Raw genomic sequence first — 26105 nt, 5'->3', positions numbered from 1 at the left:
AGCCACGCTAGCAGCAACACTGCTGTCCCCTCCCTCTGTCCCTCTTTCACTTTAGAGGCTCCATCACTCGTACCGCTGTGGATGTTGCACACACAAAAAAGAGTCTGTCCCGGACCAGGAACGGAAGCGAGCAGTGATATGCAAAAAGGACAACCAGAGGAGTGCTGATGAGTCAACGCAACTAATAATTTCTTTCTCATTCTGTCGCTGTCAGTCCCACCGTCTGCACTGTGGAGAGAGATATGATGAAAGTGACACAGTCTATCCTCCCCCTTCCTTCCGCACTGGATCGGCAGCTCCCCTGAAAGTTTGTCTTCATATATGGAATCTTGGAAAAGATTGTTTTCAATCTGTTTCTTGTTTTTATATATAAAAAAGAGAGTTTTAATTATTATTGATTTGTGACAAGGAGTGACCGCTTGAAGGAAAACCTCTGGAGTTGTGTGTATGTGAGTTTCACCTTCTTTCGCCCCCTCCTCACCATCCACACCCTCCCCCCAAATGCGAGATCGGACAGGAGCCGTCAACACAGAGGATCTGACTGCAGATTCAGCTTGTTAAACATCTAGACCTGGATCCCCTGCTTCTCACACATGGTCAGAGTTATATTTCAGTACATCCACTTTACAGGCACATCCTAGTAGTAAGTCACAGGGACACAGTGGGAAGAGATTTTTTTCACACTGCGAGAGAGAGATACGGCCGCCTCTCCAGTGAAGGATCTAAAAAGAGAGCAGTTGTTAAAAGTTGGATTTGAACCAAAGGAGATAGTGACATTAGATATAGCTACGATGTCACATTAAATAACTTTAATCCTTCGCAGCGTGCTGTTACTACCTCTCGATGCAGTTAAACGGCGGTATCTCCCCCAAGTGTAGGAGGAAAAGTGCTTCTTGTCAGAGTTAAAATGTCAAACAGCTGTTTGAAGCGTTAGAAAGTGACAAGTTCATTTAAGGGAAAGCTTTGATATAATGCATTTTGATGCCGAAATGTTCGTTTCTCGCAGTCCATTAGAGGGATTTAAGGTCTGTTTAAGTTGACAAAGTCACATTTACAATAATCTGAAACCATTAACTGCAGATTTCTTTAAAAAAAGATATGAATTGATAGGAACGGTTTTGGGTGGGCCAGATCACTTTCTATTTCATAAGGTATGCTTAGAGGCTCCGTGTATCTTCAGTACAGCTTCCACTTTTTACTACATAAGAGGCAAATCGACTTTATTTTAATCACCGTGCGTGTGTGATCTGTCTAACTGCAAAGGGAGATACTTGTTTTCTGAGGTCGGGCAAGTCGGCGCACTGTAATCAGAACAAACTTGACCCATATTCTGTTCTTCCGACTGTTTTCTCTCACAGGTCTATGCAATCGCCACGGTGATCTGCCTCCGGGAGCTCTCACCACCACCCACCCGTGGCGGAGAATGGAAATGAGAAGTGCGAGCCCCCATCCCTACCCCCGAGACAGCCCGGAGAGAAGAAACAGCAGCCCCGAGGCGCAAGGTCCACCCCCCGGTAAGAAGGCCAGGCTGGAGCCGAATGGTAGCCCGACAGACGGAAGCAGACGGAGGTCCAATGGCTCCCCAGTCAAGGCGCTGGGAGGTATGATGCACCGAGTCTGGGAGCTGACAGCAAGGGCCACATTCACACTGGGTGTCAGGGTTCACGTTGGTTAAACTTTCTGTGTGCTCGGTGTAGGATTACAGGAAGAAGCTCGGCAGATTTCCAGTTCTTTGATGCCCTGCCCAGTATGAGCAGCACCTATCAGCCCCCGTGTCACCGTTCAAGGAGAGAGACACCAGACTTTCCCCGAAGTGGGGAAACTTAATGGGCTCTTTGCCACTTAACGTTATCCACGGCTACCGCCGGCAGGTTCCTGTGCTAGCGCTCTCTTTTCGTTTTGGGGGCGTTTAAAGAACATTTTTTTAAACCAGAAGTGATTCGTTTAAAACGCTCTAAAGTTGAGAGAGGCGTGCTAGTTAACAGGGTACTTTAGGACTCTAATTGTGGCAGTGAGTGAAAGGGAATATGAAAGGGTACCTGCACGTATTTGCAAAATAAAAGTAGCATGTCCCAAACTTCCCCTGTATGGAAGCAAATTACTGCGGATGCTGGAAATCTGAAATAAAAACAGAAAATGCTGGATAAACTCAGCAGGTCATGCAGCATCTGTGGAGAGAGAAAGGTAGTTAAAGTTTCAGCTCGAAATGATCCTTCTACAGAACTAATCATTTAGATAGTAGAAGGATAATTTAGATCCGAAACGTTAACTGTTTCTTGTTCCACAGATGCTGCCAGACCTGCTGAATTTATCCAGCATTTTCTGTTTTTATTCCCCGATATTGTAGCTTGTTCTCCAGTGAAAGAACACCAGTCTGTCTGACTATGGCCGAAGGCCGCCAGTACATTAAGGAGATTGACTGAATATAGATTTTCGTCGCACCATCTTTAGATTGTAATCTTGTTAGCACAACTTTTCTGCTAGTTCGTCTTCACTCTGCCCTTTAAAACACGTTGTCGCTCAGAGAAGCAGTTGTTCAAAACGTCTTCCAATGCTTTAGTAGCGTTAGGAGATGAGTTGGAATTGGGCTATATAAAACGGCAGGATAGTACCAGTGTGTGTCTGGGTGAACATGATGAATGGGCTGTGACCCGTTTTCGGAGGAGATGGGGATTTCCAGAGTCGAAAATCCGAATTATTAAAATCACCAGTTTGAACCATGAATAGTTAAATTGTAAAACCAGACCGAAAACACAAACAATGCCAAATAAAAGATTTGTTCGTCCTGTTCACTGAATAATTGATACCATTTTAGGGAACCTCAGAATGTTTTCGGATAAAGGTAGTGTTATCTCTCCAGGAGCCCCGGCTAGTTTTGAAAAGCTGCCGAATCTTGTGTTCTCTGTGAATGTGACCGAGGGAATGACTACTCTCTCATTTGCACGAGCTGTTATTGGGGGTGTTTATTTGTGAACAGCTCCCTTATATCTTCATATGTCCTCGGTAATGCAGGATATTTACTTATCTGCTTTCACCTAATTTAATTGTAGACCCTGTCAGAAGTCTGAACAAGTCAGATGTTGGTTTGATCCCACAGTAGCGATAGGTTCAGGTTATTAGAACTAAAATATTGCAATCTTGTTACTCTAGTTAACATTACTCCAGTTAAAACAAAGTAGGAAATAATCTACAGATTCATTTTTAAAGCGTCAAGGGGATTAGAACATAGAACATAGAAAGCCACAGCACAAACAGGCCCTTCGGCCCACAAGTTGCGCCGATCACATCCCCACCTCTAGGCCTATCTATAGCCCTCAATCCCATTAAATCCCATGTACTCATCCAGAAGTCTCTTAAAAGACCCTGATTGCCGGAAAGAAAGTTAAATTCCAAGAGGCAATTTGGTAATCACACTTGGTGAAGTCAAGGGGTCTAAATGACCAAAGGACCAAATGATAAAGAAGCGGTTAGGTGATAATGACTGCACCATTAAGATTTTTACAGTGAAAATATTGACACTAGTGTATGTCGCTGAGTTATGGTTATGTAGTATGGATTTGCACTTGTTAAGAAGATGTAAAATGTTTCGGATGTATATTTAAGTTGTAAAATCGGCAGTTAACATTCACGAGGAACAACGTGCATGTAAAACCGAGACTTTTAACAATGTTAAAAAGCTTACCAAATGGAAATAAACTACAGCTTTGCAAACTGTAGGCTGCAGGAAAATTTGGTTGAGATATGAGTTTGTATTTATGTCCAGAGCTGCCTGGGAGGGTGGTAGAGGTGAGTTGCCTCTCATCATTTAAAAAGTACCTGGATCAGCACTTGGCACGTCATAACATTCAAAGCTATGGGCCAAGTGCTGGTAAATCGGACTCGGTAGGGAGGTCAGGTGTTTCTCGCGAGTTGGTGCAGACTCGAAGGGTTGTAGGGTCTCTTCTGCGCTATATGGTTCCATGATTATAAATTAAAGAAAAACAAATATTATAGTGGGACCTACCTATAGGAGGCATTCCTTACCTTCTAACTGGCATCGGTTGTCTATTCATTCCCAAGTGCCTCCAGATTGCAGAAAACCCCAAAGAATGAGAATACGGTATTTTGGGCTATTGAAGTTTGTCCCCTTCTAGCACATCCAGTCTCTAATCGAGCCATCTGTTTGTATTTTGTTTTTCAACTAAGACTGTAATTTATAGAATGGGGCTGTTGGATGCACTTTGTAAATGTATTTGCCGACAGTATTTACTGAAAAAGCATGGCCATACACAGTTGCTGGATTGATTCTGCAAATTTAGCAGTGAGATTTCAGCATTCGATATTCTCGCCTTCTGCTGATCACATTTGCTTAGCAATGTACCCATTGCAGAAAGCACAGAGTGACCTGACCAGGGTTACCTATTGACTAATTAGCCTATATGTTTTCTGTATCTGGATCTTAATTGAGTCGGTATTTAGAGAGTACTAACCCTGCGCCCCCTTAAAATTAGACTTATAAAGAACTGCAGTCAACTTTAACGTTCATTTTTCTTTTCGTTTTTTCCCCTGTGGTAAGTTTTTGAGCATTGTTTTTTGAACAGTGAGTCACCTTTAAAGAATTTGTACACATCAGTTAATGAGTCTGACACAATGAGAAAGCAGAATTAACATTGGTGGGGATACTGAAAGCAAGTAAAGATTTAATATTCTGATGCAGCTTCCTGTATGTACCACAAAACCCAATTATTCTGCAAGTCAAAAACTAATCCCATTCCCTCATCAAAATCCATTGCTCAAAATCAAGTTAAACTGAGTGAGAATATTTTGCAAATGGTCTGATTTTTTTCAATGAGGAAAAATCCTTGATAAATTCCTGCTAGACAAATTATAACTTTTTTTGTTTAAACGTTTGGGAAGTGTAACAAGTTTTTCATTTTGCAGCTGACTCTGGCAGCAAATGTTTTCTGTTTTCTCAGAGGACTTTGCACTTCTGGGTCTGTTCTGAGACCTCTTGCCTCTAATGTGCTTGCTGTGCACGTTGTCAGCGTTTCAGAGGGAATTAAGTAGTATTATTTTTTGCTCAAACTAAACTAAAATGTCGTTAAAGCAATCTCCCCAGTGACTTTCAGAGTTGTGCATGGGCTAGGTTAAAAGATGGTGGCAGTCAGGAGTGCATAGAGCTGCGGTACGCAATAAAGACACTCTCTGAGCTCTGAAATCTGGCCTGTTTACCAAAAGCATCGGTGTACAGCTAGCATTAATAAACAAGTCACCGGAGAAAATCTACGTGCTGTCAAACAGCATTAACTAGTGACTGCGCTGTGATCAGATCTGACTGTTTTCGAAACAAAAGCCCGTGTGTTATTAGGATTTTTTTTTCACCCCACATTCAGGATCAACCCTGCCTGTGTTCTGTGTGGTGGAGCAGTCGGACAATCCTGTAGAATGCGAAGGCAAAGAGGAGCATGCTGAATTTGTGCTGATTCGGAAAGACGTGCTGTTCAATCAGCTCATCGAGACAGCCCTCTTATCCCTTGGATATTCCCATAGTTCAGCAGCACAGGCTCAAGGTAGGATCCATTCTTCTTTATTTGGCCACTGTACTTGTGTTCTGATTTGAAGAGGGGGAAGAGGAAAAATCATCCTTAAATCCAGTATCAAAAACTTGCCGTGGAGTGAAGGCAAACAAAAAAAAGTTGGTATTCATTGCGATGTAAAAATGTTTTAGCAATGAGAGTTTGGTCCCTATTTCTGTGAAGTGTAACCTCACAATGGTAACATCCCACAGAATTCATATCAATAGGACCTCAAGCGGTTTGAGGATGACACAGTATTGTAATCATTACAATACTATTATGTCTTATGGCATCAGAAATCATCTGTTAGTGATTTGATATGGAAGAGTTTCCTAATTTTATATTTCTCGGTTGGGAGATAAATGTGCAGAATCACGAACAGCAAGATATCATGACATTTGATTGTGGTGTTGTAATTTCCCAAATGTTGGGATATTAAGCAATTTGTTTTAATGGTGTCACATGCATTGGACAGGAAGGGGCTGTGATGCATCTCTTACCATATAATGAATCATTTTTTTAAATACTTGGAGAGTACATTCAAAGAGGGGGGAAAAACGTCCCAAGTTTATGTCACCGTTGGGCAGGTCGGACTGTTGGCTGGAATTGCTCTTTCCCACCCATTCCACACAACCTAGTACTGTAGTGTCAGCATTGTGGCCTGCAGTTATAGTGTAAATGAGGCCTGAATCCAGGTTTAGGTTCTGACCCTAACACAGGAGCAAAACTTTGCTTTGGATTCAATTTGGGCCTTAAAAAACAATATACACAGCACAGGTTTAACAGCAGTGTGAAGCCCAAAATAGACTTTGTATCAATTGTCTAAACACATCTCAAGACATACTGTATATATTCCATGCCTTTTGTTTTTTTTATCATCTGACTGAAAATCAAATTTTCCAATTCATTGTTATCAGGCCTTAACTGCCCTTAGTGTAGGAGTCCAACATTTAGAATTCATTAAAATATATTAAGATGGGATCACGGGTGTCAGTCTATGTAGAAAAATACATACTTTGTACCCTCATTTTGCTTTGTTTAAACTGGGCTGGACTGTGTGTGGGGTCACTTCATGTACAATTTATGCCTTTTGATACTGATAGAGACACAACAATGCCACTCATGGCAATTTGCATTAATAGATTGGATAATGAAAAATACTCAAGACAACACCAAGAATTCTGTAATTGGATCTTGAAGAGTATTTGAGGACTTCAGTGTATATTCTCCCTAATAATAATGTACTGACATTATAATCATAACTGAATTCTAGGTGGTTCAATAACTCTAGCTGCAATATTTCAGGTGAGCTCGATGGATCTTTTGCTTGATCGTACTGTCTTAAGCTCAGTAAAACACTGATCTGCCATTCTACGGGCCCAGGATTAAATCCAGTCTTGACTCCCACTCCAACCTTGTTGGTCAAAGTGAGAGAGTTTTTGGACTTCCATCTGGGTTTTCAAATGGAGTTACCTGATGTCAGGCCGTCCAGCTTGATAAGAGGAAAATTCAGGTACAGTGAGCCTCAGGTTGCAGAAATACATCTTCCAAAAGTGCTGACACCACCCATATCGAAATCTATGCCCTAACAATCAACAACAAGTTGTATTCATGTAGCGGCTTTAATGAAGTAAAATGTCTGATGGCTCTTCAAGGGGATGTAATCATATATTAAAAAAATGAACCCAGAGCTAAAAAGGAAACATTACAACCAGTGATCAAAAGCTTGGTTAAAAAGGTCGTCTCCCCTCTTGGATGATTCAAGAAACTATATAAAGTAAAAGGGGAGAAATTCTAAATATGGTTTGTTTGTGAAAGCAACCAACTATCGAGTTAGGTTTCAAGTAAGATTAATCCATTTCTAATCCCACTCCATCCCACATAATGGAATGTCATAGGAAGGAAACAGGTGGCAGTGGTCTTGGGGTGTGTGGGGTTTTGCCTGGCAAGGGACCTCGTGCACAAGTTTGATATGTCCTGCTTGGGACCTCTGACTTGTTTGTGTTACACAGCCCGAACTCAATCCCTGACTTTGCCAAAATTGGGACATAGTCCACATGGACCAGTTGTATGGAGCCAGAGTACATTAGGTCAAGAATTTGGCCTACTTTTTTTATTCAAACTTTTTACTTGGACTGACACTTGCTTGCAGCAAGAGCTGGTTATGACAATCGGGTCCACTCAGGGCTCATTCAGGCTCCCATCCAATTATGTAAGTTTTACAGCATAAATGCCATCCCTGCAAACAGGGTTATAAACACAGAATTTGTGTAATCAAGAGTCAGAATGCATGATGTATGAGAAATAAGTTTAGCTTCTGAAATCTGGTTAGATTACAACCTCAAACTAACTCTTTGATACTTGCCAGGCGATGTATTAGCCTTGGGAGAGTGATGTCACCTTGATCCAGCTTTATTAAGTTATTTTGTGGATTTTATTGTGAGGGGTAATTTTCCAACATTTTATTGCAGAGTGGGGTCACCTTTTCCTACCAGCAGCAGGTCACATAACTGGGAGTGTACATCATGCTTTCCCAGAATGTTGATTAATAGTTAGAGAATTGTGAATTGCACATGCTCAAATTGCAGGTATGTACTTTTATTGGATGGGTCTTGAAGATCAGTGACTAGCTCCTCTCTGCTTTTTTAATAATAAGCCGTGTTAAGTGAAAGGACAGGTAGAACCCAGTGCTAGAGTCCTCCAACTGTTCTTTTGTAACCACGGACAGACATTCCATATGATTGACACAGATCAGCTATTAGGAAGACCAAAACCATTGCCTTCTACACCTGCCATTAACTCTACTTCCCTTCCTGGCTACTGCCTCCAACTGAATCAGATATTTATAATCTCAGCAGTCTACTCAACCTGGGGCTGCGCTTCCAACCGCATGCCCTCCCCATCACAAAACCTATATCTACCTCAGTTCATCTGCCATGGAAACACTCATTCGTGTCTTGGTTACCTCCGAATTTGATTATTTCAATGTTGGGGTACTGTCCAAAATTCTGCTGTTTGTATCCTATCCACCATGAAGTCCCACTCACTCATCTACCCATATACTTGTTGATTTATTTTGGTGCCTGGTTCCCCGACATCTCAAACATAAATGTTTCATTCTCCCATTTAATTCTCTTTTTGCTTTTGTCCTCCCTAACCTCCTCCAACACTCCGCCAAAACATTGCATTTCCTTGCATCCTTGTCTCTTGTGCATTCCCTCTTCCTTCATCCCACTGCCTTCAGTTACCTTGGCCTCATGTATTGAAATTTTTCCTCTAAAACACTTTCCCTCCCTCTCCCTTTCTAAGACCTTCCTTAAAACTACTTCTGATTTACTTTTTTATCAACCCTTCATATCCTTTTTTTTGGTTTGCAATCCTTTTTTAAAATTGTACTCCTGAGAAGCACTTTCCTACATTAAAGACACTATATAAAGGCAACTTGATTTTGAGTGTGGTGGTTATTTTGTGGTGTATTTTTGGGGCTATTCAAATTCAGGCATACCTCCTGATAAACTCCCCTCAAATTCAGCTAGAGGGAGTCAGGCTCAAGGACACACAACTTAGTTGACTGAATCTAAACAGCCTCCACCCAAAGGAAAAGAATCAGTCAAGATTATTCCTTTCTTCCTGTCAGCCTTATTTTCAATTAGTTTTTAGCTAGATTGTAATTTTCCTGGATATTATAAAGGTCTGGGTGAACTATTCCCCATCAAAAGAGAATAGAAATTGGGTTCATTGAGTGTTTGATACAGGAGACCGAGTGAGACAATTTAAATTTTAAAAACACACAAACATTTATTATAAAAAGCAAGCATGCAATTTGGTGTTCAGTTTTTATATGAAAAGCATTAATTGCAAAACTAAATAAATCCCAAAAAAGAAAGGATAGCTAGTTCTTGCATGGAAATTTCCCATCCCACCCACTGCAAGAATTGTAGCGGGTGGGACAGAAAATTTGGTGGACCATTTAAAGGTCCATTGAGCGTGGGCAGGAATTGGAGCATCTGTGGCTAGAAAATCCTGCCCCTTATTACTTATGGAGAATCCAAAATTCAAACTTTACTTGTTATAGAAATAACACTTTCAAAATCAAATGATAAAATAAGGTTACCCGAATCATTGGTTAGGTTTGAAACATATCTAAAACAAATCTAACCTTATTTTAATTATAATGGGATATTTATAATGAATTTTTGGACTTATATAATTAATGACCACGTAGATGATGTTCTCTTGACCAATAATAGACTACTCCTAATTCACCTCTCATATTTGGTGAAAGCACCAACTATTATAATGAGTGCATCCCTTCAATTTCTATTAAATTGGGCAGAATTTTCCCCATAAAGTACCGGCCAGTGTGGCAAGCTGATAAGATAGGGCGAGAGGTGAAAAATTGGGTTTGCACCCGGTTTCTCACCTTCCCTGATGTAAGCAGCACTGTTTTGCGAGCGAAATCAGCTTTGCGCTGAAGCTGTTTTCAATATTAACAACATTACTGAGTCCCAGATGCTATCGTCCGGGCTCACTTACCAATGATGCGTAGGTTAGAGGGATTAGTGAGTAAAATATGCAGGGATATGGGGGTAGGGCCTGGGTGGGATTGTGCTCGGTGCAGACGCGATGGGCCGAATGGCCTCTTTCTGTACTGTAGGGATTCTATCAATGATTGAGGGGGGCGAGGTGGGGGTGAGGTACGGTGATTGAGGGGGTGTCGCTGTCCAGGGCAGTGATCGGTGGGGGGGGGGGCAAAGTCCAGGCAGCTATTGGGGGGGGATTGATCGTTGGGGGCGGCGATCTGGGGGGGAGGGGGGGCTTGGGACTGGAGGCATGTCCAGGCCAGTGACCAAAGGAGTGGGCAATGTCTTGGGTGATGAGATGGTGTGTGGGGTGGGAGAGGGGGGTCGATTGGTGCAGGCAGTGATCGGGGGTTTGAAGTCCGGGTGGCAATCGAGGTTGTGCGATGTCCGGGGCGGCACCCGGGGGGGTGGGGGGATAATGGTGTCCGGGAGGGGGGGGAGGGGGGGGGAATGATAGGAGATTGGGCCACCTGTGTAGTGGCGCCCCTAGAGTTCAGCAGCCAGCTTCACAGGCGAGCTGAGGATCTCCTCCTCTCTCTCTCTCTCCCCCCCCCCTCCCCCACTTACCTTGCTGGAAAAACCTGCGAGAAAACTTGCCGTTTTCTTGCCTGTTCAACACTTAGAATTTTTCTGAGAAAACTCTGCCCTAAATGACATCATGGTGCGAATACCAGTGTGATCCATGCCGGTCTCTCAGGCATGCTCTGCATTTCAATCATCCCACACTTTTTGGGAGAATGGTGAGTTGCTCGCTGGTACTGGGGTGAAGGGACCTAAACATGCCAGTGAGCCTGGTTGCAGAGCACTCGGGCATCACTTTGCAAGGGTGCCCTAATCTCACAAAGCATTGGGAGACCCTTCCCTTTCCCTATGGATGTGCCCCCATCCCTCCCCTACATCAGTAGCATGGTCGCCCACCCTCTTCCTGACACGGTCGCCAGCATTGTGAAATTGGGGTCCCCCAATGGGTCCCCCTGCCTGACTTCCAACATGCCCCCCGTCATAGCCCCACTCAGGCCCCACCCCTTTGGCACTGCCCTGAAACATTGACACTGACCAACTGTCACTTCCAGGGTGCCCCGTAGGCACTGCCAGGTGGGCACTGCCAAATGCGCACTTCCCAGCTTTGCCCTCGATAACGCAGGGGCTTCAATGGCATCAGAGTCCCCCCAGTGTAGCCATCACACCTGATCTCTACCCTTGCAGTGACAGTTGGTCAGTAGTGGAGACCAGTACTGATTCGTGCCTGTGTGACATCCCGCTGGAGAGGTGGGAACATTAATGGAGGGGGATGATTGCATGCCGAACCCATTAATGAGATTGGAAAATAGTCAATCTCGTGCTAATCTGCCTTGTGCCCTTTTTGGGCGTGTTCCAGTTTGTGTTAGTAGAAAGGGGTGTGATGATCGCAAACTGTTCGGCGCTGGGAGTGGAACTGATTTTTAGGCCCATACATTATTTTTTGTGATTGGCACAATCTATGCTAATGGTGGTGAGGTCAGAAAATCGCCCCCATTGTTTCGAATTTATTCTTGAACTGGACCTTAAGTAACAGTCATGTTGGTCAATTTTGCTTAGTCAAGATATTGAGAGGAATTTGGCGGGTGGTCGGGGCGGGGGGGGGGGGGGGGGGGGGGGGGGGGTGGGGGGGGGGGGGGGGGGGACCAAGCAACGGTCCATTGATTTAGGGTGGGATTTTCCGGTTTTGCGGCGAGCGCAGACAGAAAATCCCACCCATAGTGTCCAGAAAGATAAGACTTGGAGCCTAATATTCTTTGATCTGATTGTGGTTTCAATTATCGGAGCTCACAATTGTATGCTTACATGCTAGTGTAATAGCAAGAACCATAGAATACAATTTTTTTAGGTGTGTGAATCTCTTATTGGTGAATTCACATTGTATTCAGGGGAATACTGTGTCGTAAGATAGTTCTGCATCTGTTAAAATATGTTTTATTGTTCGTTTGGGTTTAATCTCAGTTGTTTGGATTTAATCTCAGTCGTTTGGGTTTAATCTCAGTTGTTTGGGTTTAATCTCAGTTGTTTGGATTTAATATCAGTAATTTGGACTTAATCTCAGTTATTTGGGTTTAATCTCAGTTGTTTGGGTTTAATCTCAGTTGTTTGGATTTAATATCAGTAATTTGGACTTAATCTCAGTTATTTGGGTTTAATCTCAGTTGTTTGGGTTTAATCTCAGTTATTTGGGTTTAATCTCAGTTGTTTGGGTTTAATCTCAGTTACTTGGATTTAATCTCAGTTGTTTGGGTTTAATCTCAGTTGTTTGGATTTAATATCAGTAATTTGGACTTAATCTCAGTTATCTGGGTTTAATCTCAGTTGTTTGGGTTTAATCTCAGTTGTTTGGATTTAATATCAGTAATTTGGACTTAATCTCAGTTATTTGGGTTTAATCTCAGTTGTTTGGGTTTAATCTCAGTTATTTGGGTTTAATCTCAGTTGTTTGGGTTTAATCTCAGTTACTTGGATTTAATCTCAGTTGTTTGGGTTTAATCTCAGTTGTTTGCATTTAATATCAGTAATTTGGACTTAATCTCAGTTACTTGGATTTAATCTCAGTTGTTTGGATTTAATATCAGTAATTTGGACTTAATCTCAGTTATTTGGGTTTAATCTCAGTTGTTTGGGTTTAATCTCAGTTGTTTGGGTTTAATCTCAGTTGTTTGGGTTTAATCTCAGTTGTTTGGGTTTAATCTCAGTTGTTTGGGTTTAATCTCAGTTATTTGGGTTTAATCTCAGTTGTTTGGATTTAATATCAGTTGTTTGGGTTTAATCTCAGTTACTTGGATTTAATCTCAGTTGTTTGGATTTAATATCAGTACTTTGGGTTTAATCTCAGTTGTTTGGGTTTAATCTCAGTTGTTTGGATTTAATATCAGTAATTTGGACTTAATCTCAGTTACTTGGATTTAATCTCAGTTGTTTGGATTTAATATCAGTAATTTGGACTTAATCTCAGTTACTTGGATTTAATGTCAGTTGTTTGGGTTTAATCTCAGTTGTTTGGGTTTAATCTCAGTTGTTTGGGTTTAATCTCAGTTGTTTGGATTTAATCTCAGTTGTTTGGATTTAATATCAGTAATTTGGACTTAATCTCAGTTATTTGGGTTTAATCTCAGTTGTTTGGGTTTAATCTCAGTTGTTTGGGTTTAATCTCAGTTGTTTGGGTTTAATCTCAGTTGTTTGGGTTTAATCTCAGTTATTTGGGTTTAATCTCAGTTGTTTGGATTTAATATCAGTTGTTTGGGTTTAATCTCAGTTCCTTGGATTTAATCTCAGTTGTTTCGATTTAATATCAGTAATTTGGGTTTAATCTCAGTTGTTTGGGTTTAATCTCAGTTGTTTGGATTTAATATCAGTAATTTGGACTTAATCTCAGTTACTTGGATTTAATCTCAGTTGTTTGGATTTAATATCAGTAATTTGGACTTAATCTCAGTTACTTGGATTTAATCTCAGTTGTTTGGGTTTAATCTCAGTTGTTTGGGTTTAATCTCAGTTGTTTGGGTTTAATCTCAGTTGTTTGGATTTAATCTCAGTTGTTTGGATTTAATATCAGTAATTTGGACTTAATCTCAGTTATTTGGGTTTAATCTCAGTTGTTTGGGTTTAATCTCAGTTGTTTGGGTTTAATCTCAGTTATTTGGGTTTAATCTCAGTTGTTTGGATTTAATATCAGTAATTTGGATTTAATATCAGTTGTTTGGATTTAATCTCAGTTGTTTGGATTTAATATCAGTAATTTGGACTTAATCTCAGTTGTTTGGGTTTAATCTCAGTTGTTTGGGTTTAATCTCAGTTGTTTGGGTTTAATCTCAGTTGTTTGGGTTTAATCTCGGTTATTTGGGTTTAATCTCAGTTGTTTGGACTTAATCTCAGTTGTTTGGGTTTAATCTCAGTTGTTTGGATTTAATCTCAGTTGTTTGGATTTAATCTCAGTTGTTTGGATTTAATCTCAGTTGTTTGGGTTTAATCTCAGTTGTTTGGGTTTAATCTCAGTTGTTTGGATTTAATCTCAGTTGTTTGGATTTAATCTCAGTTGTTTGGATTTAATCTCAGTTGTTTGGATTTAATCTCAGTTGTTTGGGTTTAATCTCAGTTGTTTGGGTTTAATATCAGTTGTTTGGGTTTAATCTCAGTTGTTTGGGTTTAATCTCAGTTGTTTGGATTTAATCTCAGTTGTTTGGGTTTAATATCAGTTGTTTGGATTTAATCTCAGTCGTTTGGGTTTAATCTCAGTTGTTTGGATTTAATCTCAGTTGTTTGGGTTTAATCTCAGTTGTTTGGGTTTAATCTCAGTTGTTTGGGTTTAATCTCAGTTGTTTGGGTTTAATCTCAGTTGTTTGGATTTAATCTCAGTCGTTTGGGTTTAATCTCAGTTGTTTGGATTTAATCTCAGTTGTTTGGATTTAATCTCAGTTGTTTGGATTTAATCTCAGTTGTTTGGGTTTAATCTCAGTTGTTTGGGTTTAATCTCAGTTGTTTGGGTTTAATCTCAGTTGTTTGGGTTTAATCTCAGTTGTTTGGATTTAATCTCAGTTGTTTGGATTTAATCTCAGTTGTTTGGATTTAATCTCAGTTGTTTGGATTTAATCTCAGTTGTTTGGATTTAATCTCAGTTCTTTGGGTTTAATCTCAGTTGTTTGGATTTAATCTCAGTTGTTTGGGTTTAATCTCAGTTGTTTGGGTTTAATCTCAGTTGTTTGGGTTTAATCTCAGTCGTTTGGGTTTAATCTCAGTTGTTTGGATTTAATCTCAGTTGTTTGGGTTTAATCTCAGTTGTTTGGATTTAATCTCAGTTGTTTGGATTTAATCTCAGTTATTTGGGTTTAATCTCAGTTGTTTGGATTTAATCTCAGTTGTTTGTATTTAATCTCAGTTGTTTGGGTTTAATCTCAGTTGTTTGGGTTTAATCTCAGTTGTTTGGGTTTAATCTCAGTTGTTTGGGTTTAATCTCAGTTGTTTGGGTTTAATCTCAGTTACTTGGATTTAATCTCAGTTGTTTGGGTTTAATCTCAGTTGTTTGGATTTAATCTCAGTCGTTTGGGTTTAATCTCAGTTACTTGGATTTAATCTCAGTTGTTTGGGTTTAATCTCAGTTGTTTGGGTTTAATCTCAGTTACTTGGATTTAATCTCAGTTGTTTGGGTTTAATCTCAGTTGTTTGGATTTAATCTCAGTCGTTTGGGTTTAATCTCAGTTACTTGGATTTAATCTCAGTTGTTTGGGTTTAATCTCAGTTGTTTGGATTTAATCTCAGTCGTTTGGGTTTAATCTCAGTTACTTGGATTTAATCTCAGTTGTTTGGGTTTAATCTCAGTTGTTTGGGTTTAATCTCAGTTGTTTGGGTTTAATCTCAGTTGTTTGAGTTTAATCTCGGTTTGTTTGGATTTAATATCAGTTGTTTGGGTTTAATCTCAGTTACTTGGACTTAATCTCAGTTGTTTGGATTTAATCTCAGTTGTTTGGATTTAAAATCAGTTACTTGGATTATATATCAGTTGTTTGAGTTTAATCTCGGTTTGTTTGGATTTAATCTCGGGTGTTTGGGTTTAATCTCAGTTGTTTGGATTTAACCTCAGTTGTTTGGATTTAATCTCAGTTGTTTGGGTTTAATCTCGGTTATTTGGGTTTAATCTCAGTTGTTTGGATTTAATCTCAGTTACTTGGATTATATATCAGTTGTTTGGGTTTAATCTCGGTTTGTTTGGATTTAATATCAGTTGTTTGGGTTTAATCTCAGTTACTTGGATTTAATCTCAGTTGTTTGGATTTAATCTCGGTTGTTTGGATTTAATCTCGGTTGTTTGGGTTTAATCTCGGTTATTTGGGTTTAATCTCAGTTGTTTGGATTTAATCTCAGTTGTTTGGGTTTAATCTCAGTTGTTTGGATTTAATCTCAGTTGTTTGGATTTAATCTCGGTTGTTTGGGTTTAATCTCGGTTATTTGGGTTTAATCTCAGTTGTTTGGATTTAATCTCAGTTGTTTGGGTTTAATCTCAGTTGTTTGGATTTAATCTCAGTTGTTTGGATTTAATCTCAGTTGTTTGGGTTTAATCTCAGTTGTTTGGATTTAATCTCAGTTGTTTGGATTTAATCTCAGTTGTTTGGGTTTAATCTCAGTTATTTGGGTTTAATCTCAGTTGTTTGGGTTTAATATCAGTTGTTTGGATTTAATCTCAGTTGTTTGGATTTAATCTCAGTTGTTTGGATTTAATCTCAGTTGTTTGGGTTTAATCTCAGTTTGTTTGGGTTTATTCTCAGTTGTTTGGGTTTAATATCAGTTATTTGGAATTAATCTCAGTTGTTTGGGTTTAATCTCAGTTGTTTCGATTTAATATCAGTTGTTTAGATCTAATATCAGTTGTTTGGATTTAATATCAATTGTTTGGATTTAATCTCAGTTGTTTGGGGTTAATCTCAGTTATTTGGGTTTAATCTCAGTTGTTTGGATTTAATCTCAGTTTGTTTGGATTTAATATCAGTTGTTTGGGTTTAATCTCAGTTGTTTGAGTTTAATCTCAGTTTGTTTGGGTTTAATCTCAATTTTAGAGTCTCCCACCCTCCCCCCTCCTCTAACCTAAAAAAAAAGGACTCGGAGTGAGAGCAGGTATGCTTTTTTTTTTCTCTCTTTCATTTCTTATTAAGGGAAGTTAGCAGGGATGTCAGTGCAGGCAGTGCAATGTTCCTCCTGTGGGATGTTTGAGGTGAGGGACACCAGTAGTGTCCCAGCTGAGCACACCTGCAGGAAGTGCATCCAATTCCAACTCCTTGAAGACCGTGTTAGGGATCTGGAGCTGGAGCTGGATGAACTTCGGATCATTCGGGAGGTAGAGGTGGTCATAGATAGAAGCTTCAGGGATGTAGTTACTCTGAAGAATGAAGATAGATGGGTGATGGTGAGAGGGGTTGAGAGGAAGCAGTCAGTGCAGTGATCCCCTGTGGTCATTCCGCTCGGCAAGAAATATACCGCTTTGGATACTGTTGGGGGGGGGGGGACCTCCAGTGGTAAGCCACGGTGACCGGATCTCCAGCACTGAGTCCGTCCCCGTGGCTCAGAAGAGAAGAGAGGAGGACAGAAGAGCAATAGTCATTGGGGACTCGATAGTTAGAGGGACAGATAGGAAGTTCTGTGGCAGCGAAAGAGACTCACGGATGGTATGTTGCCTCCTGGCTGCCAGGGTCCGTGACGTCTCGGACCGTGTTTTCAGGATTCTAAAGGGGGAGGGGGAACAGTCACAAGTCGTGGTGCACATCGGTACCAACGACATAGGTAAGAGAAGGGACGGGGATTTGAAACAGGAATTTAGGGAGCTAGGGTGGAAGCTGAGAGCCAAGACAAACCATGTTGTCATCTCTGGTTTGTTGCCAGTGCCACGTGCTAGCGAGTTGAGGAACAGGGAGAGAGTGCAGATAAACATGTGGCTGCAGGGATGGTGTAGGAGGGAGGGTTTCAGTTTCATGGATAATTGGAGCACATTCTGGGGGAGGTGGGACCTGTACAAACAGGACAGTTTGCACCTGAACCAGAGGGGCACCAATATCCTGGGAGGGAAATTTGCTACGGCTCTTCGGGGGGGCGGTTTAAACTAATTTGTCAGGGGGATGGGAAAACGAGCTGTAGTCCAGAAGCCAGTTTTGAGGTACTGAGGAGGGTATCAAGGTCGCAGGAGTGTACCAGCAGACAGGAAGATGGGTTGAAGTAGGGCGGCACGGTAGCACAGTGGTTAGCACTGCTGCTTCACAGCTCCAGGGTCCCGGGTTCGATTCCCGGCTTGGGTCACTGTCTGTGTGGAGTTTGCACATTCTCCTCGTGTCTGCGTGGGTTTCCTCCGGGTGCTCCGGTTTCCTCCCACAGTCCAAAGATGTGCGGGTTAGGTTGATTGGCCAGGTTAAAAATTGCCCCTTAGAGTCCTGAGATGCGTAGGTTAGAGGGATTAGTGGGTAAATATGTGGGGGTAGGGCCTGGGTGGGATTGTGGTCGGTGCAGACTCGATGGGCCGAATGGCCTCCTTCTGCACTGTAGGGTTTCTATGATTTCTATGATTCTATGAAGTGTGTCTACTTCAATGCAAGGAGCATCTGGAATAAGGTAGGTGAACTTGGAGCGTGGATTGGTACTTGGGACTATGATGTTGTGGCCATTACGGAGACATGGTTAGAACAGGGACAGGAATGGTTGTTGGAAGTTCCGGGGTATAGATGTTTCAGTAAGAGTAGCGAAGGTGGTAAAAGAGGTGGAGGAGTAGCATTGTTGATCAAGGATAGTTTAACGGCTGCAGAAAGGCAGTTCGAGGGGGATCTGCCTACTGAGATAATATGGGCTGAAGTTAGAAATAGGAAAGGAGTGGTCACGTTGTTGGGGGTTTTCTATAGGCCCCCAAATAGTAATAGAGATGTGGAGGAAGAAATTGCAAAGCAGATTATGGATGGGTGTGGAGGTCACAGGGTAGTTGTCATGGGTGATTTTAACTTTCCAAACATCAATTGGAACCTTTATAGGTCGAATAGTTTGGATGGGGCAGTTTTTGTACAGTGTGTGCAGGAGGGTTTCCTGACACAATATGTGGATAGGCTGACAAGAGGTGGGGCCACATTGGATTTGGTACTGGGGTAATGAACTGGGCCAAGTGTTAGATTTGGTTGTGGGAGAGCACTTTGGAGATAGTGACCATAATTCGGTGTCTTTCATTATTGCAATGGAGAGGGATAGGACCTTACGGCAGGGCAAGGTTTATTATAATTGGGGGAGGGGTAATTATGATGCGATTAGGCAAGAATTAGGGAGCATAAGATGGGAATAGAAACTGTCAGGGAAAGGCACAAATGAAAAGTGGGGCTTGTTCAAGGAACAAATACTACGTGTCCTTGATTCATATGTCCCTGTCAGGCGGGGAGGAAATGGCCGAGTGAGGGAACCATAGTTAACAAAAGAGGTTGAATGTCTTGTCAAGAGGAAAAAGGAAGCATATGTAAGGATGAGAAAACAAGGTTCAGTTGGGTCGCTTGAGGGTTACAAGGTAGCAAGGAATGAGCTAAAAAAAGGGCTTAGGAGAGCTAGGAGGGGGCATGAGAAGTCCTTGGCGGGTTGGATCAAGGAAAACGCCAAGGCTTTTTACTCTTATGTGAGAAATAAAAGAATGACCGGGTGAGGTTAGGTCTGGTCAAGGATAGTAGTGGGAACTTGTGCATGGAGTCAGAAGAGATAGGAGAGGTGATGAATGAATACTTTTCTTCAGTGTTCACCAAGGAGAGGGGCCATGTTTTTGAGGATGAGAATGGGATACAGGCTGATAGGCTGGAGGAGGTAGATGTTCTGAGGGAAGGTGTATTAGCAATTTTGAAAAACCTGAGGGTCGATAAATCACCTGAGCCAGATGGGATATATCCTAGGATTCTTTTGGAGGCAAGAGATGAGATTGCAGAGCCTTTGGCTTTGATCTTTGGGTCCTCATTGTCCACGGGGATAGTGCCAGAGGACTGGAGAGTGGCGAATGTTGTTCCTCTGTTCAAGAAAGGAAATAGGAATGACCCTGGTAATTAGACTTCGGTGGTCGGTACGTTAATGGAAAAGGTCCTGAGGGATAGGATTTATGACCATTTGGAAAGATGCAGCTTAATCCGTGATAGTCAACACGGATTCGTGAAGGGTAAGTCTTGCCTCACAAATTTGATTGAATTCTTTGAGGAGGTAACTAAGTGTGTAGATGAAGGTAGAGCAGTTGATGTCGTATACATGGATTTTAGTAAGGCGTTTGATAAGGTTCCCCATGGTAGGCTCATGAAGAAAGTAAGGAGGTGTGGGATAGAGGGAAATTTGGCCAATTGCATAAGTAACTGGCTATCTCATAGAAAGAGTTTTAACAACACCAGGTTAAAGTCCAACAGGTTTATTTGGTAGCAAATGCCATTAGCTTTCGGAGCGCTGTTCCTTCATCAGATGGAGTGGAAATCTGCTCTCAAACAGGGCACAGAGTCCAAAATCAAGTTACAGAATACTGATTAGAATGCGAATCTCTACAACCAATCAGGTCTTAAAGATACAATCTATACTCACATTGCAGCAAGGCCTATAGTGTGTTAGCGTTTATTAACAGGGGGTTGGAGTTTAAGAGCCGTGGGGTTATGCTGCAACTGTACAGGACTTTGGTGAGACCACATTTGGAATATTGTGTACAGTTCTGGTCACCTCACTATAAGAAGGATGTGGAAGCATTGGAGAGAGTGCAGAGGAGATTTACCAGGATGCTGCCTGGTTTGTAGGCTGCAAAGAGACATTGATAGGATGCAGAGCTGGGCTGAAAAATGGCAGATGGAGTTTAACACTGATAAGTGCGAGGTGATTCATTTTGGGAGGACAAATTTGAATGTGGATTACAGGGTCAACGGCAGGGTTCTGAGGAATGTGGAGGAACAGAGAGATCGTGGGGTTCATATCCACAGATCTCTGTAGGTTGCCACTCAAGTGGATAGAGCTGTGAAGAAGGCCTATAGTGTGTTAGCGTTTATTAACAGGGGGTTTGAGTTTAAGAGCCGTGGGGTTGTGCTGCAACTGCACAGGACCTTGGTGAGACCACATTTGGAATATTGTGTGCAGTTCTGGTCACCTCACTATAAGAAGGATATGGAAGCATTGGAGAGAGTGCAGAGGAGATTTACCAGGATGCTGCCTGGTTTGGAGGGTAGATCTTATGAGGAAAGGTTGAGGGAGCTAGGGCTCTTTAGAGCAGAGGAGGATGAGAGGCCACTTAATAGAGGTTTAGAAGATGATAAGGGGGATAGATAGAGTGGACGTTCAGAAACTATTTCCTCGGGTGAATGTAGCTGTTTTTAGGGGGCATAACTATAAGTTTCATGGTGGGAGATATAGGAGGGATGTCCGAGGTAGGTTCTTTACTCAGAGAGTGGTTGGGGTGTGGAATGGACTGCCTGCTGTGATAGTGGAGTCGGACACTTTAGGAACTTTCAAGCGGTTATTGGATAAGCACATGGAGCACACCAGGATGATAGGGAGTGGGATAGCTTGATCTTGGTTTTGGACAAAGCTTGGCACAACATCGAGGGCCGAAGGGCCTGTACTGTGCTGTACTGTTCTATGTTCTATGTTCTAGTTTACCCAAAGTTACTTATAACTTTAAAGCCAAATACTGCAGATGCTGGAATCTGGAACAAAAACAGAAAGTACTGGTAAATCTCAGCAGGTCTGACAGCATCTATCAAGGAGAGAGAATGGAGTCAAAGTTTTAAGTCTGGATGACCCTTTGTCAGAGCTGAAGAGAAGGAAAATCGGACAAGATTTATACTATGAGGGTGAAGGGGTGCATGTTGAGATGGCTGTAATTGATAGGACTAGCATAAACAAAAAGACAAAGGGAATATAAATGGTGATGATAAAGGCTGAGGAAAGTGCTAAGAGCGTCCATTAAGAATGTGTGAATAGCAGAACAACAGCCCTGACAAAAGGTCATCCAGACTCGAAATATTGGCTCTATTCTCTCTACACAGATGCTGTCAGACCTGCTGAGATTTTGCAGCATTTTCTGCTGCTGTTGTTGTGGTTATGTATTGTTGTCTATTTGCGGATTGGCTCTTCCACAGAAACTCTCAGTACACTGATGATGGCAATAGGGTCACAGTCAATAATGCATCTTGACAGTCACTCTCAAACAATTATAACAAAGAGAAACTTAATAAGGAGCAAGTAATCTCTGGGGATTCTTCAACATGGTGGCACTTCAGTGGATTGTTTCATGAAGGAGTAGAACTGGAGAGTTGATTGGACGGGTTAATTTTCTGTATTTAGTCACAGTATTGTGGAGAGGTCTGTATGTAAGAGGTAAGAGGTGCTTTTGGTTTGTGATTTTCCTCATGGATCAGTTTTCTGATCTTAGTCACACTGCTTGAGAAAAGGAGGAATAAATACAATACAACCCCACCCGCCAAACAGGATTTACCTTTGAATCAACTGGTCACAGATTATGAGCATTGGAAACTCCAAGGGGGCGATTCTACCAAAAATGTGCTGAATTGGCGGGAAAAATGGTGTAATTCATGATTGTTTCTTCAGTGGGAGTTCAGACTGGAATCTCCCACGCTCTGTGCAATGCAGAGGTCACAATCATGAATATCATTAAAAGCTCGGGGGCGGGGCCTATTCACGCTGAAGTCTGAAAGTTCCAGGCCTCTGCACATGTGCAGTGGCCCCGAACTGTCAGCCTCCTGTTTGCTGGCCAGCTCAATTGCTGGCCAGCCCAGGACCCCCACAGTGCTGCCCCACCAGCCTCACCCCCCCCCCCCCCCCACAGCCCGATCATGGCCCTCACAAGCATTCCCAGGCCAGCCCCGAGCCCCATCCCCATCCTAGCGCGCCCGATTTCCAGCACCTCCCCCCAGCTGTGATGAACCCTCCCACTCTCCCCACCCTGGCAAACCCCCCGTCACCCTCCCCACCCCATCCCACCCCCCCATGGACCATCCCCAGGAGGCAGACCCCCTCCCCTCCCCCCGGCAGACCACCTCCCCGGCCCGCTCCAATCACTGGCCTCCCTCCAGGTATGGACACTTTGTCCCTTGGGCAGTGCCAGGGGGCACAGGCTGGCACTGCCAGACTGCCCATGCCCAGGGGCATCATCCCCCCGCCGCCCGACCTATGGGGGGGCCTCGATTGCTGCCCCCTCACTCCAGCGGGGTCTTCTGCTAGTTCCTCGAAAGTGGGGAGCTATTCTAAAGCCCGCTGGAGTGAAATACTCCTGGCGGGGTGGGAGATGCTATTGGGCCCAGAGAATTCAGTCCCGAGCCCGATAATGACATTTAAATAACATTGAGAATAGATTAAAATCACTTACCTGGTCTTCCCGCCAGTTTCCAGTGTGATCTCGACCGCGCCTGCTCTCCGGCAGTGGGAGATGCGCATGCGTCAGGAACGCATGCGCAAATCCCGCGAATCGGCACACGCACGTGTCTCCCAACCCGACCCACCAAACAACTTGTGGGTCGCAATGGGAGAATTGCCCCCAAATGAGTAAGAGAAAATGAAAAAATGATCAACATCAAAATGAATTCTAAGGGGATATCTATTCTGGCTGATCAATAAGAATGGTACTGGTTTACATCAATGTCATCAGCTGGAAAACACATTTACGCACCCTTTCTTGAGGAGGCACAACCGACCTAATAATAATTCAAACTTTTAAGCCCAATTTAACCAAAAAAGAAAATTATACTAATTATTTGTGGCCACCATGCACTCTATTCATTGTGATGCCAGTGGTGGACACCCTATGTTTCTTCTCTAGGAGCAGGCATATGAACAAAACTGGTGAGGGATGCAGACAGTCAGAACCAATCTCCCCGTGGACATGGACTTATAAACTGCTGCACCTTCCAGGCATAGAAGCTGCAAGACACTCCTCCAACCTGCTCACTCCACTCTGCACTGAAGAGCTGAGAGATGAGTTTGAACATAGCTCCATGATTTAAAAAAATCTGGATCTCATTTAGAAGTTTTATTGGTAGATAAGGAGCTAGCTTCTAATCTGGTTGCATGTTCCTATGTGAATACATTTAATCTAATACTTTTCAAACTATTTGAGGAATAACACTATTTGAGGAAGGCAGCACATTGGCACAGTAGTTAGCACGGCACCTCACAGCGCCAGGGACCCAGGTTCAATTCCACCTTGGGTGACTGTCTTGTGGAGTTTGCACATCTCCCTGTGTCTGCATGGGTTTCCTCCAAGTGCTCTAGTTTCCTTCCACAGTCCAAAGATGTGTAGGTTCTGTGGATTTGCCATGCTAAATTGCCCCTTACTGGGGAATTTTCCCATCCCGCCCGCCATCGGAATCGTGGCGGGCGGGGATGCATAGGTTCGTTGACCTTGGGCGGGATTTTCTGGTTTTGGGATGGGTGTGGCTGGAAAGTCCCGCCCTTCGTGTCCAAAGATGTGTAGGTTATGTGAATTAACCATGGTAAATGTGTGGTGTTATGGGGATTGGATGGGGGAGAAGGCCTGAGTAAGGTACTGTCAGAGAGAGTAGGTGCAGATTGAATGGGCTCCATCTGCACTGTAGGGATTGTATGATTCTATGAACACATGATAGAGCCTCACGTACATCTTGCAGTGTTTTTGGTGGAATGGTGGAAACAGGATTTAAAAGCACAACCAGGCCAAATGATGTCAATGTGCACTTGGACTGACAACATAAATGAGTTATTCACTTACTTCACCCACCCAATGTTTGTTTGAGCTTCATCAGAAATTGAAGCTGCTGATTAGAATTATGTGGATCTGGAACTTTAGCCAGTGTGGTTAGAAAATAAATATATACCACTCTGGAGCTCTGGCTTCATGATAGCTAGGACTGCTATATGTGCATTAGTGAGGAATCTGTAAAGTAATTATGACCAGTGATAATCCAGAAATGGTGAAGTCACATCCATTTTTCTAACAATGCATGCTTATTCCATGCATGAGTTGCAGGAATAGTTTAATCAAAGCATGTTTCAGTTTTCACTGTGGTTTGTCAGCAGTTGGCTTCCTGATGGGAATGCATTGAACACTTGTACACATCTTTGAAATTTTAAGAAAAATAATGTTATCAGAAGTTGCACAATGTGCGTCAGCCTACACTTTATGCAAACTGCAAGGGTCACAGTTTATGAGTCAACCCAAGCAGTCAAAACCATGTATTAAAGGTGCTCGTTTGGATTTTGTGCAGAAGATTATCTGAGTACTTGGGCGGTATAGTCACCCCATAACAGCGAGAAAACAGGAGCGAACGGTGCTGTCTAGACCGCAATCGCCCTACACTTAGTGTAATCAATTATTGCGAAGTTAAGTTTGTGAAGTTGGAATTTGATGTTGGTAAAGATGTAAAAAATTGTAACAATGCTAGAGGAAAAGAACATTGCGTGGTCCCTTTAAAAACTGCTGTTTTGTTTCAGTGCTTGGAGGTTTAAAATGCAAAGTACATCCAGAGTCCAAACTGAAACATTTGTGTCAAAACATCAAGCAGTCATCTTGACAAGACAACCTGTCTTTTTGAACTTTACCCAATCAGTTTAAAGCAGGCACTCGGCGACCAGGAATCTATGGAATTTGAATTTGATGATGTTGACAACATCAGACCAATCCTATTGTAGGAAAATTGATAGGTCATCACAGGTATAAAAGAGAGCAACAGAAGAACTGCCACCTCTCAAGCCTCGAGAGGGAGAGAGCAGCTCTCAACTCTGCCAGCTCTAGATATCTCTTAAGAGAACTCACCATATAACTAGCGAAAGGTTGCAAATCAGAAAGAACTTTCAGGCAGAGGATTCAACAGAAGAACTCCAAATGTTTCCAAAAGCCACAAACCTGAGAGTGATTGAATTCTATTATTATATATTTTTTGGTTAATGAATGAGTATTGTATTTATTTGACCAGCTTTCTAGTAAAATCTTATTTTATTCGGTATGTTACTTGTTTAGTTAAAGTTCCCTGTTAGTTAAATAAATAAATTGTTAAGCATTCATTTTAAAGTGAGTGTCAGATATTTTTGTTAATTAACCACTAAACGTGACTGAAGAACAGTTCACACCTTCCCATACACTTTTATCAGATTTCAAGGTGAGGTATTCCTCTTTGGGGGAATCAGAGTTACTTCCCAAAAGGGAGTCAACCTCTACATCAAAACACAATGAACTCCCATGTGAAATATGTTGTTATGGAATCCCCGGGCATGTGACTCCCCAAACTGGCTGCAGTTTTGCACTGTTAACAAAGGGGAGCTGCATTTAAACACACACTCTGTACTCACAGCTAGTCACACCAGGAGGATGGTGACGCATAGGCCAGCCTACTGTTTCACAGAGGGAGACCGAGGATGGCTTCTGGATGCCATGGAGGAGAGATGAGCCATCTTGTATTCCTGAGAGGGCAGATGGCCCAGGAGCGGAGAGTCGAGT

General features: G+C 42.3%; 1 protein-coding gene across 1 annotated transcript in view; it reads left to right on the top strand.

Moving 5' to 3' along the window:
* The first annotated feature begins 1423 nt into the window (after positions 1–1423).
* satb2 (SATB homeobox 2) overlaps positions 1424–26105 on the top strand; it is a 302889-nt gene continuing 278207 nt past the window's right edge. Inside the window, 2 exon segments of the mRNA XM_078229234.1 lie at positions 1424–1601; positions 5373–5549. Of these exon segments, the coding sequence (XP_078085360.1) occupies positions 1424–1601; positions 5373–5549 (355 nt within the window).

The sequence above is a fragment of the Mustelus asterias genome, chromosome 14 (genome assembly GCF_964213995.1).
Source record: "Mustelus asterias chromosome 14, sMusAst1.hap1.1, whole genome shotgun sequence".
NCBI lineage: Eukaryota > Metazoa > Chordata > Chondrichthyes > Carcharhiniformes > Triakidae > Mustelus > Mustelus asterias.
The sequence above is the reverse complement of the archived record's forward strand: the minus strand, read 5'-3'. Positions and strand labels throughout refer to the sequence as shown.